Source organism: Saccopteryx bilineata, chromosome 6 (genome assembly GCF_036850765.1).
Source record: "Saccopteryx bilineata isolate mSacBil1 chromosome 6, mSacBil1_pri_phased_curated, whole genome shotgun sequence".
Taxonomy (NCBI): Eukaryota; Metazoa; Chordata; class Mammalia; order Chiroptera; family Emballonuridae; genus Saccopteryx; species Saccopteryx bilineata.
The window spans coordinates 133,431,300-133,445,801 of NC_089495.1; the positions used below are offsets into that span (position 1 = coordinate 133,431,300).

At 50.8% G+C, this 14,502-nt stretch overlaps 1 protein-coding gene across 2 annotated transcripts in view; it reads right to left on the bottom strand.

The window, feature by feature from the left end:
• Positions 1-14,502, bottom strand: part of PTPRN2 (protein tyrosine phosphatase receptor type N2) — a 485,678-nt gene that overhangs the window by 324,254 nt on the left and 146,922 nt on the right. For both annotated transcript variants that reach the window (XM_066238054.1, XM_066238053.1), the window contains exon 3: positions 1,981-2,094. In XM_066238054.1, the coding sequence (XP_066094151.1) occupies positions 1,981-2,094 (114 nt within the window). The remainder of the gene's footprint in view (positions 1-1,980; positions 2,095-14,502) is intronic.

A 14,502-nucleotide genomic window follows, 5' to 3' on the forward strand; every position in this document is an offset into this window, starting at 1 on the left:
CCCGCTCTCACGCCCTCCAGTCCCTGACAGGTACCCAGTTACCTCACAAAGAAAGTATCTTAAAAGATGGCGTTTCAGCAGCTGCAAAGAAGGGCTGTCAATACCCCGTGTTCTAGAAAGCACTTGTTTTGGTTCTATATCTAAATATTTGTGAATGTTTTCTGCTTTTGGGGGGCTGGCAGGGCTGGCATGGCCACAGGGAAGACATGAATAGAGGCCTCTGGACATCACTCTGCTCAGTGTCCACCCTGCATCAAGTTGACAGGGCCCAGGAAGGTGCAGCCTGTCCACCCGGGAACCCAGAGTCAGACTGAGTTGCCGGATACATCCCCATGGCCCACCCTCACCTGCTCACTTCCTCCTGCTCCAAAGTCGCTCTCTAGAAGTCAAGGCCCCTCCACCCCCAACCTCCTAGCCTGGGCTCCTCAGAAGAGACAACAGGAGTCTGCAGCACAAGTGTGACCTGGAATAGTGGCCCTGGGGAAAGCTGCCATGGTTAGTCAACAGGTCTTGACAGGACCTAGGGTCTGAGTGCTGTTAAGTCAGGGGCAGGAACATGATGGTGAAGGGTGTGGTGTCTGCTCAGGTCACAGCCTGACCCGACATCCTGCCCGACTGCACCAAATGCCTCTGGGTGTGAGAGACCCACAGTGCACTGAGCACATGCCGAGGCTTTGAAGGTAAACACCTGTCGGGAGATTCCATGGGCATTTCTTCTTCTTCATTCATCATCATCATCGTTTCATTGAAAGAACTGGGACGTGTCCTCGTTCTTTGGAAAACGGTTGCTCTTCCGGCATCTGACACGATGCACAGACCTAACCAACTTTGCAATCATCCCCACTGGGAAAGCAGGTGAGTGTGGCCTGTGGCAGCTGCCAGCTTCTGCATGAGCACGGACACAGCTCCCAGCCTCCCTGTCCTTGACGATGCACCTCGTACCCACCATCTCCTCACTTCCACCACTGCAGACTCCAGGTGCACTGACACAGCCTGGCACAGATGCTCACCCAGCTCCCACACTCGCAATGGCCAAAACCCTGTGACTAATCACATAATCACAGACACCACCCCTGAGTGCATTTGCTGCTGCTGAGCCCTACCACTCAGGACTCTCCGGAGCCTCAACAAGCCACGTGCACTGTGAACACCCTCAGGGGGGAAGAGAGCAGTGTTGTTTCCTCACAGCCTGAACCACAGACTTTTTCTTTACGGAGTAACTCAAAGCACTGTGGGAGCCTGGGCTCTGAGCAAGCATGGAGTCCCTCACTCCCAGATCTGCTCCCCAGGCAGGTCCTTTTATGCCCTGACCATGATGTGAGGTTTCAGCCTCCAAGCACTTCACCCATCCACTCACCGACATGCTGTGTTCACAATCGACCTCTTGACCAGGCTCTGAGGGTGCAAGGAGATGGGGCTTCACCTCAGTAACAGGACAGGCCACACGCACACATCCCCCAAAATTAAAAAGTATATATGTAACATAAATTATCAATAGTCGTACACAATTATTAAGTTACTAAATTTTTAAAAATAATCTAAGCACCCCATGAAGTAAACAGGTAATGGAAATCTTTTGTGGAAATTGTAAACAAAAATCTGTGTGACAACGGTGGGTGGAGGTGACTGATTCTCTTGAGGTTGATCAGGGTGGAGTTGGTTGTGGTCAGCAAGGTTAGCTCCCCACCAGCCTGCCACATGGGTGCCGGCATGCCCGCACACCCTCAAGCCCAGTATTCACCCTGAGTTCCTCTCACCCTCAAGGGGGTTCCCCCTGAGTTCCTCTCACCCTCAAGGGGGTTCCTGCCCCAAGGCCACTTGGGCCTCTTCTCCTTGTCGCCATACTGGCTCATTTATCCTCTTCTACATCCTTGTACCTAAGAGGCCCTCAGATTTTCGAGAAGCAAAGTGTTTGCAGAACGCTCAGTGGAACACCTGCCACCAGAGCTCTCCCCGCGGGCTGCGGCTGTGCCTGCCTACCTGTGCGGGACAGCTTCTGCAAGGTGGCTGTCAGGCGCTGCAGAACCCCTGGCGACACTTCGTAGTGATAGATGTCTGTTGCCGGAAACTTCTGGCACCTTCCAAACACTCCATCTGTGAGAAAAAGGAGGCAAAAAGAGAAAGTGACACTTCATTTTCAGAGAGGAGGCAAACATTAAGGCCGTCCTGCAGCATACCTCATGGTGCATCGTGGTAAAGTTCAGGAGATGGCCCAGGGAGTCATCCCAGAGCTGTTAAAAACCCGAGCACTGGGTGTGCAAGGTTTACTTAAGTAAAAACAGGGTGATTTTGGAAACAAGGGCAAAGCTGCAGAGGGGCTCAGGAGCCCAGCGCCACTCAGACGTTTTATTCTATGTTCCCATCCCTTCTTCCCAACCCCTCCTCAATCCCCGCTTTTGTCATTTCCAGGCCATGACTTACACATTTTTGAAAAATACTCAGTAACATTCAGGGCCAGTTTTCCAGATGAGATACAGAACATGCAGGAGGTATACTGTTAATATGCAAAAGCCACAAGGACTGAGGAATATCTCCCACATGCGCCACGTGAGGCGCTGGCGTGAGGGTGGCAGGGCACAGGCACTGCCGCCAGGCAGGCACAAAGGGCCTTCTGAGAATGCGGGAGGGAGAGATGCTCGCAGAACAGGGTGCATTCATAGGACAATCTGTGCAGCTCCCTCCATTTGTCTGAAATGACAGACCCTGCTCATCAGTGTCTTTCCAAACCACCCCTTCCAATTAATTTAAGCCGCAGTAAGTCTTTATTCCCGAATTGCTCACTTTGAGAGAAGCTTCCTGTGGGGGTTCAAATATTCAAATGACTGCCTTTCCTACACACAAAAGACTAATTCAGGGACCAACCTCACACACAGGGCCACCATCTGCAGCCTAAGGCCGAGATGGAGGGAACGCTTCTTTCATTGTTCACAAGTTTCACTGCTCCCGGGTAGCTGAAGAAAGCCATTCAGATGCAACAAGTTTAATTAGCAGAAGCACATTTGCCCAGTGCCAGGCTGACTGGGTAATTGCTGGTCTGATATTACATATGTACTTAGATGGATGGTGCCATGTGATTAGCAAAAATCATCTCAAGTGTTGCAAGCATCATGTGCTTTCTATGGGGCTTTGCAGAGCCTGAGATGTTGGGGGGAATGCTGCCAGCTGCCAGGAGCGGCCACAATGGCCACGAAGCCGTCCATGTCGGCCGGCATGCTGCCCTATCCAAGTGCCTCACCAAAACTCAAGCACCTACCACCTACACCCAGAGTGATTTGGTGACAGCTCTCTTACAGGGAGTCTTGTCCCCACTGCCACCACCCAGTGAGATGAACCATCTGCGGCAAGTACACAGACAATAAGTGACCCTGTTCTTTGATTTGGTTTTGTGCCACAAACTCCATGCCTCTGGGTGGTGTGTTTGTGTGGGGCAGGATAGGGAGGAGAAAGGGGGCAAAGGGAGAATAAAGAACTCTTTAGAATGTACCTGAAACTTCCATTTTGCTTTTCAAATGAAAATATCTTGAATGTAGAATCGAGGTATGCAGGGACTAGAAGGAGCATTGAAACAGCATAACCCCACAGGTTACAGATGAGAAAATCGAGGCCGGAGTGTGGTAACCAGGCCATGGGAGAAGTCGGGACTCCCCACTGACCTCCGTGGTAACCATGCTGCCAAGGATGCACTGGAGAATCACCTCCCTCAGAAAACACCCCAAAATGCCCAAGTTCTCAGACAGGAAAATGGCCAAAGACATTTCCAACCTATTTTGGAACATTCTAAGTAAATTACTGTATTTCCCTTCTGAAGTATAATGTCATTATTCTTTAAATTTGGTTTGTGGTATACAATGTTATAAGTATATTCTCAGAAAAATACTGATTGGCATGTGTTGTTTGTATTGTTTATATGTGTACATGTAAAGATGTATATATGTGCATCTACCTATGTGTGGATGTGTATATATGTCTGCATGCATACAGGTGTGTGGATGTGTTTACATATGCGTTGTGTTCGCACACATATTGTGTTCATGTGTGGCTACATGTGTACATATGTATATTTATGTGTGTGTACATGTATTGTGTACATAAGTGCATGTGTTGTGTTTATGTGTAGTGTGTCGGTGGGTATGTGTAGATGTGTGTGCATACATGTGCATGCATATTTATACCGCACAGGTGAACATCTATGCTTATGCACATGTCTTTGTCTGTTGTGTGCCTATGTCTACATGTGCATATACATATATATATGTATATATATGTACACAGCCTCTAACATTTGTTTAACTACCACACAAACCGTGAGAACCCAGGGATATTCTCATTAAATGTCACAAATTCATCTAGGAAACGGGTATAGCAGAGACATCTGTACAGAAACTGGTCCCCTCATCTGCCCCTCAGTAGACAATGGCACTCACTACCCTTTCTCTGTTTCCTGTTGGACTGCGTGTACTCAGCAAGTCTCTAACCTCTTCCTGTCCCCATACCTGCTGAGTGTTTGCAAAGCCCCATCTGTACGAAGAGAAGATTCCACTCATGCATGTCACTTGACCTTGCACCCTAAATTCAGGACATGGATGCCTGATCTAACGTCCCACTAGATAGACGGGCAGAAAAGCTGTGGGGCCTGCACTCTGGGCAAAAGCAGACACACAGACCCCGCTCTCACAGAACTTCCAGGCTAGTGGCACAGACGGACATCTAACCACTAATAACACAGATTATTCACTCATAATTGTGCTGGGGAGACATGGCAGACTTTCGAGGACAGCACAGAGGGGTGACAACCTCATCCAATAGGAAGAGCCCTAGGGAAACGGCATTGGCTGGGCTCCACATCTTAGAAACAGGTTCACCTATGTGGTACTGGTGACCCAGGCCAGGGAGCAGGCCCTGTGGAGGGAGGGAAGCGCTCAGTCCCTGGAGCTCTGGGAACAGGGGGACAGAGCTGTGAGGCTGGAGCAAGCTGGGCAGGTCAGGTACAGCCCAAGGGCAAGGGAGCAGTCAGCCTTCCTCACAGGAGCTGCAAGCCTGGCAGCAGGGCTTGCCTTGTGCCAGGTGCCATGGAGCAAAGGAGCTGCCTGTCCAGAAGAGGGCGGCTTGGTGAACCAAGAGAATGCTGGTACTGTCCAGTTGCAGGGTGGCCCTTCTGCGTGTCTGTAACAGAGAGAGGCTCAGGGTCAAGGGGATATTCTGAGAGCCGGCCCACAGAACATAGTCACAAAACTGTTCTGCTGGCTGGGGGAGCTGGGGCAATAGTAGCCATCCTGATGGCCATGGGCCCTTACTGTTGCCCACTGGCCCTGGGTGAGTAAGGTTACATCCTTCTGTAGGGAGGTCACCCCCAGATCCCTTGGGCAGTGACCATAGCAGCCACACACACATGGCGTGGACTGAAAACCCTCGTACTTGGAGAACTAAGTGGATTCTGAGGCTGTCCCCAAGCCCCAATTTCTGGGATGGCCATCCCCCTTTATTTTCCATAACAGAAAACCGGGCCCTGCTGCCTCTGGGTCTGAGGGTCGGTTCCAAAGATAGAGAGAAGGATGCCCGGTCTCGAGGAAGCAGGTGGCGCTCTCCCAGCTGGCTGCACCCTGACTAGGCCGCGTGTCTGCGGTTGCAGCTCTGGTTAGAGGTGCAGTGTTAACAGTTGCCTGGAACCATGCAGCTACGTTCTTCCATGGGGAAGGGAAGGAAGGGAAACCACAGACAGGTTTTTGTATCAGATTTTTGGAAGAACATGAAAACAATAGCTGGTTTATCTTGTCCTTTTGTTTGTTCCCAGAGGTAAGTCATCTTCACTTGTGAACATCACTGTCCCCAAAACACAGACACAGGCCTGTTGCAGAGTCCTGCTGCTGGACCACAATCAGGTCCCAGTCATCACTTCCTGTCGGTGGACCTGCATGTGTCCAGGCTGTAGGGCTTACTCAGTCCCATGTGCACACACTTGTAATCATTCCTCACCCACACCCTTCGGCACCAACACATCGCTCGCCCCCAGGCAGCGTGAGCTTCTGGAAGGTAGGCATTCAGCCCCCTCTCTTCCATTTCCACAGCTCCTGACACCACACTCTACAGCCACTGTGGATTAAATTAAAATCTGTGAAGGATTAACTGGTGGTTTTCCACTTGCCTACAAGAAAACTGAGATGCTCACAGGAATTTATAACATCGTTAGCTAGAATCCCAACCTGCTGGAATCTGTGACCCGGCCGGACCAAGGACCAGAATCCCTGAGACAAACAGGGCTGCAGGCGAGGGCCTGTCTCTGTGCTTTCTCAGTGAGCACTGCCCCTCCTCTCCCCTCTCCCTTTAGGTCAGAGCCCTGGTTCCCCCTCAGCCTGTCCACTCCCGGCCTCACACAGGGGCGGCAGTCCTAGTGGACCTCTGCTCTGGGAAGGGGCCTCATGCTCAGAGACTCCAGACCACCATGACTCTTTTGTCCCTGGGGTCAGCTGGTCACTTCACTAGGCGAGTGAGTGCACATGGTATTTACTGTGCACAGTCCTTTGAGAACCTGAATGCACATCCCAGGCCTTTGTTTCTGTGAGTACGGAGAGCAGCCAGGCTGGTCAGCACAGGCCTTGTGAGCACTGCCCGTTCTTAGTCTCACAGGGAATTCTGCATATGGATGGCTTCGTTCATGTCTCTGCCCTGCCCTGTAATTATTCCAAGACTACCTTTGCTCCATACTCACTTGTGAAGACTTTATAATCATGGTACCTTTTCTTCCTATCTCTTCTCACTCCAAAATCAAGAACACTGGTCTTGAGGTTTCCAGAGAAGCAAGATAATACAGTTACAATTGCATATGATATCCATGAGTAAAGTGTTTACACAGTTATTGAACAGGTATGAGAATTGCAGTAATTCCTAATGGTGCACTAAACTAATTAGCCTACTTGGAAAATCTAAGTGAGATGATCACATTATATTTATTAATTCCCCAGTCCAGTCTCATTGAATGAAGAAATATAAAAAGACATAAAAAATAAAAACTGGTAAAGACACCAGAGAAAGAAGAGGATAAAATATGATGACTGTGGAGGAAATGGTTACGTCACCACAATAAATGCCAGCAGAGCCACCAGAGGCTATAGAGCCAGGAGAGATCCATGATTTGTCCTGAGCTGCCCAAGGCCCGGGGTTGGGAGGTAGGCAATTCTGGCCTGGGCCTGGGGATTATTCCCATGGGTCCTCATGACAAGGATGTGGTGACACTGAATGATGCTTCTCAGCAGCTGCACCATGGGGTTCCATTGGCTTTCTTTCTCACGGGAGCCTGCTGGGCATTCTGGGAATTTAACCCATTTTCAGAAGAGCACCGAAGCACATGCCTTCAGGAGAAGCCAGTTCCCACTCCCAGCCCAGGGGCTGCACCTGCTCACCTAAGGCCTCATCAAAGCTCCAAGTCACACCTGTTAGACTGGTCCCTCATCCACCCCTCCCTATGTCAGAGCTGGCCCCAGGCAGCAGCACAGATGACACAGCAACAGTAACCCCCTGTGCCTGCCTCCCTGCAGCACTGGACCCTTATCAGAACAGTGCAGGATGACTCCTTGGCTACCAGACACAGGACAGACTGACTAGTTGTGCCCAGTACTGGCTCCAGGGAGGAGATGAGGACACTGCCTCCTGGTAAGGTGGCGTGTAAAATACATACACACACATGCACTCGCAGTCACACACGGCAGCCTGTCCCCATGGTGCACTCTATCCCACAGGCTTTGTGAGCATCCCCACTGGGCGCCACACCCCTGACCAGCCCTTAGTCCTGAGCTGAGTGGACTGGACTTGGCCATATGACCCATGGAAGATGAAGACGCACCTGCTGTGAAGGGCTGTGGGGAACGGGCCCAGTGGTGCTCAGGCTCAACCTGACAGAGCTGTGGCACCTGTACCCCTTCCCCAGCCCTCCAAGACAGCTGTCACCGTGGAGGAAGTGCCTTGTGAACAGGACCTGCCGAGGGCCCCTGACATAGGGTCCTATCAGCACCAAGTCTGAGACTGGTAATCCTTCCCTCAGGAATGCACGCACCTGGGGCTGTGAAAATGCAGCCAGGGGTCTGCAGGGCCTACTGCAGGCTGAGGAACCTCCGCCTGCAGGCAGCCACCTTCTGGGGGCCAGCCACCTTGCTCAGACACATGGGTCAGCCCTGAGCCGCTCGAGGCTGGGCACTGGACAGGTCCCACTATGCACCTGAGGGACTCGAGGCTGGGCACCGACCATTCCTCACTGCTCAGCTGCCTCTGCATTTCCCAGTGAAATCAAATCAAAGGCAGAGCAGCTGACAGTCAGTATATCACGGACGACATTCAAAGTGTTGAGAGAGCCAAGAACTGTGAGGAACCCAGGATCTTAAAAGACTAACAATCTAGATAAAGTATCAAGACAAATATAATTTTTTTTGAAAAGCAGACAGTTTGAAAGTGAGTCCCTGTGCACAGTTGGTGGGGATGTAAAATGGTGCAGCCGCCAAGGAGAAAACAGCATGGCAATTCTTCACAAAATTACACACAGGTGACCATTCAATCCAGCAAGTCAACTTCTGCATTTATTCTCAGAATTGAAAGGAGGGTTTCAAACACATTCTGCGCACCTGAGTACATGCAGCATTGCTCACAAAACCAAGAGGTGGAAGCAACCTAAGTGTCCACCGACAGGTGAGTGGATAAGAAAAATGGAGTAGAATATTATTCAGCCTTAAAATGGGAGAAACTGTGACACAGGCTACAGTGTGGATGAACCTTGAGGACATGATGTTCAGTGAAAGAAGCCAGTCACAAAAGGACAAATAGTGCCTGACTTCACTCTGACAGGAGGTCCCCGGAGTCGTCAAATACACAGAGAACAAGAGTAGACGGTGGCCACTGGGGTTGGGGGATGGGATGGGGAACTAGTGTTTAATGGGGACAGAGTTTCAGTTTAGGGAGATGAAAAAGTTCCAGAGTTCATGGGGGTACAACATTGTGAACGCACTCAATGCCACAGAATCATATACTTTAAAACGGTTAACATAGTAAATTTTGTATTTTATACCATACTTTACAAATTGGAACAGGAGCAAAACAAGAAAGGATATAACAAAGCATTGCATTGCTAGCAGTGAGGTGTGTGGACAATAGATGTTCAAGTTTCCATGAGTCGCAGGAGGATCTGTGTGGGGTCAGTTATTTCTGCTGCCAGTGTTATGTCCTGGTACAGGCTGTCACTGAGGGCATTTGCGCGTTTCCTGCAGTCAGAGGAGTTTAAATTTAGTTCATTTCAGGTTGGAGCACACAGCAGTTCACAGACAGGAACATACCACCCCCTCACACCTGCCATGAGACACTAGGAACCTTGAAATGCCACCAGGACAAGTGCCTTGGACCAGAGGCCTGGCTCACTGGAGAGACTGGGCTGAGCAAGGAAGGTTTTCTGGAGGAGAGAGGCCAGGGCTCTGAGCAGCTGTGGATGGCTGAGGAGCCCCTGCCCACAGGGTGGAGAGTGACACTATGCACCTGAGGGACTCAACCGAGACTGCCCTTCTCCACCAGCCTGAGGATGCTGACTTCTGCAAGGACAGGACTGACAGTAACGAGAAGTAACTGGAAAGTACACAACTGGGTAGATCTATCACTAGGACTGTTGGTCCAGCAGGGGTGTGGCTCCAACTCTAGCAAAGGTAGGACTGCTTCACGTTCACACCCAATCAGATATGACTCCTCCACAAAAATGGTCACATGTTTACTGCTCTATGATTCTTGCAACACTGTATCTAGGTTTTGAGTGCTAATTACACTCCCTGGAATTTAATACAAGAAATGGTTTGGAGCATTGGTTGAAATGCCATGCAGGAATTTGCAATTACCTACTAACATGGAAAACCAAGCTTTGCTAGCTCTAGAATAAGTGAAAGTAAAAAATCAAAGAATTCCCAGATATAATCCTCCCAGAAAGAGAATGAGAGGCTGTACTGCTAGAGGTAATGTTTTCCTTTTAGTTCAACTTTAATACCAGTGGCAAGCTGAAGGTGCAGAATTTGGAACAGAGAGCAGACACGAGCAGCATTTGTTTGTGTGAGAGGAATCCAGAGGGGTCTGAGGCTAATCTGATGAGGCGACTCACTCCTGCTTCAGGCATCAGTCTTACTGGAAATCGTCCTTCCCTGGAATCTCTTCTCTTGGGATCACGCTGATGAGGGGGATCCCAGTTGAAAGAAGACACCACCCCCCAAACAGGTTTACGCAGCAAGGAGCTCAGCTCTGCGGCTGTGCTCCATGGGTCCCTACTCTCATCCATTTCTCACAGGTCAGAGGGACAAAGTATAAGCCCTTCCAGAAACAAAGATGCTCAGTGAAGTGCACGGGGCTTTCTGTGCCTCCCCAAAGACATCTTCCAGGCGAGGGTTTCTGCCATGCACGGTCTGCAGGGAGGCAGGAGGCCAGGTCAGAGGATGACTCTGGACTGCTGAGCTATCGCTGCTTAAGCCAGACAGACAGATAGGACCTTCTTCCAGTGCCACTTAGCTGCTGGCTGCCTGGACCTCTGCGCAACACAGTCCGGGAACCGAGATGCAGGTCAGCAGACCTCCACTTGAGCCACCCTCAGGTGTAAGCTGTGCAGCCTGGAACTGAAAATCCCTTCAGAGGACAATCAGAACCAGCTCCCAGGATCCCACTTAAAAAAAAGCCCAAAATTGCACTTTGGGGCACTGCCGTGGGCATCACACTTTGATGGGCAGATGGGTCTCGGGAGCACGCTGGTGAGGATGGGAGGGCGGCCTGCACAGCGAGCACAGAGCCAGCACTGTGGTGGGCACTGCGGGCCAGCAGGGGCCCCTGCCCACACCCATGTGCTGCCCTGCAGAAGGATGCATGGCCAAGCAGATCTGTCCCTGAGCAGCCCTCCTCAGAAAAGCACCATCATGTGAGGCGCTCCCACCCCATGGCAGGTTCTGTGACAGGAAGCTATACGTCGGCCGTGGTCTGCATTCAGGCAGGAGGCAGCCAGGCAGCGTCTTACAGAAACATCTGGATGGCACCCAAGCAGCTCCTTCCCATAATAACTGAAAACAAAGCCAGATTAGGTCTGGGCAACACTGCCATTCATCCCTGGCTGCATTTAAACTTCCATTGGCTTCTGACTCCTGGAGACGAGGTCTGGCTGCTCAAGTGTTTGGAGCGCCCAGAGCCTTCCAGGCAGACTGGCGTTGGCAATCCTGAGCACAATGTTGATTGGCAGAAACGAATCACACCTGAGCCTCAGAGCGCTTAGCCCTTCCTGCAGAGAAAACTCGCCTCTTGATATTATCAACCATGGCTTTCAATCACTTGAATCTAAATGTTTTAGGTGGGAGCAGTAATAGATTTTCAAATGGAGATGTTAACCTCTCCGAACTGCTTTTCTCCGACTCCAGTGGAGTGGTTCTGCCTGTTCTCCTCTGTTCCTGAAAGGGACAAACCCCAGCCCGGCCACTAGCTGAACACCCGCTCTGCAGCAGCTGAGTCTCCAGGCAGCTGGCAGCAGACCGCACCTCGTGATTTGTAGAGAATCTGGGTTTCCACAGAGGTCTGCAGAGAATGGTAGCATGTACTTTATCCAGGGCCTATCACTCTGCAGAGGAGAAAACAGGTCCTGAAGGACTGAGTGACCTGCCCGAGGCATCCATCCCCATCCTTGCCCCAGCTGCAGAAGACGGCCTCCCCTCACTGCACCAAGGTGCCACTTGCAGCTGCCGTCCTGGCTCTTGGCCCTGCTATGGCCCCCTAGCACTCTTGGTTTCCCTTCGCGAGAAAATGATATAATTATACATAAGGTTGGAGACTAGATGCATACTGCTAGGGTGAAAACAGTCCTGTACAGACACTGGCCGGCTGTGGGGCACTTTGCTCAGTGCAATGCTGCAGCTGAGAAGACTGCGGGGTTATACCCTGCAATCAGCTGTTGTCCCCTGAGTCCTACTGAAGGGCGATGAGAAAACAATGCCAAATGGGCCCAGAGACCAGGTTCTGGTCCCGGCGTTGCCACCAGCCCGCTATGTAATCTGGAGCAAGTCCCTTCCCCGCTCTGTGTCCATTTCCCAAAACACAACCACTGCATTAGGTAACCTCTAAGATCTTACCCAGTTTAAATGCTCTGGTTTGTGTGAACATGCCCAGGGCGCGAGTGTGATCATGTGTGTTCCAGTTTCTGAGCTGCAGGAACTGCCCACCTTCCTCCACTGTGGCTACAGGCTGGGGCTGGCCGCCAACAGCCCTTGGCAGAGGCACCTGCAGGCCCAGAGGCTTCTCCTAGAACCAGAGGCAAGACCCTAAAGGGCCAGGTGCTGCCAAGCTGCTAGGCACATCCAATCCAGTGTCCACCCTCTGGTACCAGCAGGCATAGCTGGTAGTCACAGGTGGTCAGAGTGAAGGGTGGACCCAGTGGACACAAGGCAGTAGTGAGAGTTGAGCAGGTGTCCACCGGCAGAGGCAGAAGAGAAGGGGGCTCACAGGGACCTTCCAGATTCAGAAACACTGTCCTCACCCAAGGCTGCTCGGGGCCACCTGCTTCTCTGTCCCCACTACAGGGCAGGCGGCAAACCCAGCCCCGAGGCACCACCAAGACTCTCTCAGTCTGGGGTCACAGCCATTGAGCCCTGAGTCCAGTCTTCTCCGAGTGGAAAATTTTTTCACTCGTTCACACACATACAAACAAAGCAAAGGTCTTCTTGGCTCTGTCTTTGGCACTTAAATAAATTATGGAAACCCTTGCTGTTGGGATGTAAGATGTGCCATAGAAGATCGTCACGTTTGAGCCTCAAGACCAGAGGTCTCCAAACTATGGCCGCGGGCCGCACGTGGCCCCCTGAGGCCATTTATCCAGCCCCCACCGCACTTCCAGATGGGGCACCTCTTTCATTGGTGGTCAGTGAGAGGAGTACTCCTGGAGTACTGTATGTGGCAGCACCACACAGCACAGCGTTGCTCACGTACAGTAGTACTTCTGGTGATTCGGAACGCACGTCATATCACTTGTTACGGCTAGCAGTGACAAATATGGAACCGGAAATTGACTATCTCATTAGCCAGAAGCAGGCCCATAATTCCCATTGAAATACTGATCAGTTTGTTGATTTAAGTTTACTTGTTCTTTATTTTAAATATTGTATTTGTTCCCGTTTTGTTTTTTTTACTTTGAAATAAGATATGTGCAGTGTGCATAGGGATTTGTTCATAGTGGGTTTTTTTATAATCCAGCCCTCCAACAGTCTGAGGGACAGTGAACTGGCCCCCTGTGTAAAAAGTTTGGGGACCCCTGCTCAAGACTATAAAGCTGGTCATCACTGCTGAGAATGTCTCCCCAGAGTCTAAGTTCACCCAGCCCTGGATTTCCGTTACCCGTCCTCATGTGTGAATCTCACTGTCTCTGTGACAATGTGTAAATCACACGCACTCAGCGGACTCTTCCCCTCTTCTCCTGAAATCTAGCCACTACAGCAGGCCCACGTGTCCTTCTCTCCCCTTTTCTAGTGTTTCCCATTCTAGTTTCAAACCTGCCCAGCTTGCACTACAGCTCTTTGTTGGTCCCTTAATTTTTTTTGGAAGAGTTACCTCAAACATAATTTAAAATAATAATGGTAAACTCTCAACCAAATCGCACCAACGTCCTAGTGTAGACACAGAGCTGGTGGTGCCAGTACTCACCGTCTGTATGCGCAGGCATAGGCTGACTCTGAATGTGCAGCCCCTCCAGGAGCTGAGCTGAGTGTGGGCCCAGTAGGAAACGCAGAGATGAAAAGCACAGAGCTCACGTCTGCGAGGGGTTCATATTTTATTTGCAGATCCAGGTATGTGGATGACTGATAAAAGAAGGGCTAAAAAAAAGCACAATTTCTAGTAACCCAATCTGTCTTAGCATTCACTACAGGGAGCTGGACAGAACTGACCAGGGAGAGGATGTTCGTGTGGACCGGTCAAAACTCGTCACTGCCACTGGGCAGAGAAAGCAGCTGCAGGGCCAGCGGGCCAGTGGGAGGCTCTGCTGTGTGACAGGCTGTGACTTCCACATGCAGCAGAGCCTCTTGGTCTTCAGGGCTTTGCTGTTTGTTTTTTGTTTGTTTGTTTCTAAAATAACAGAGTGGAGCCAAATGCTCTGACATCTCTTCAGTTCTAAATTGAATGGTCCTTCACATACAACCAGACACCATCACGCAGGATTCTAAGTGGAGCAGGGAGCGTGAGGGGACAGCAGGCCCCCGATGTGCAGGACAGGGAGGGCTGCACCTGCGCTGAGGGAGTTCACTGGGAGAAGCCTGAATTGAAAGATGGAAAGACCACAAAGCAACTCCATCTTATGTGCCTCTGCTGCCATGACGTGTGACGGCCCCAAGGGCAGGGCCAGTTCTGCCTTTGGTCTGGACTGGACTGACACATTAGCCACACTTCAGCAATTTCAGCACTGTTTTTCATTCTTTTCATGAACGTGGCAGGGAGAACCTCCATCACTAATAAACAGTGGGGTCCTTGCCC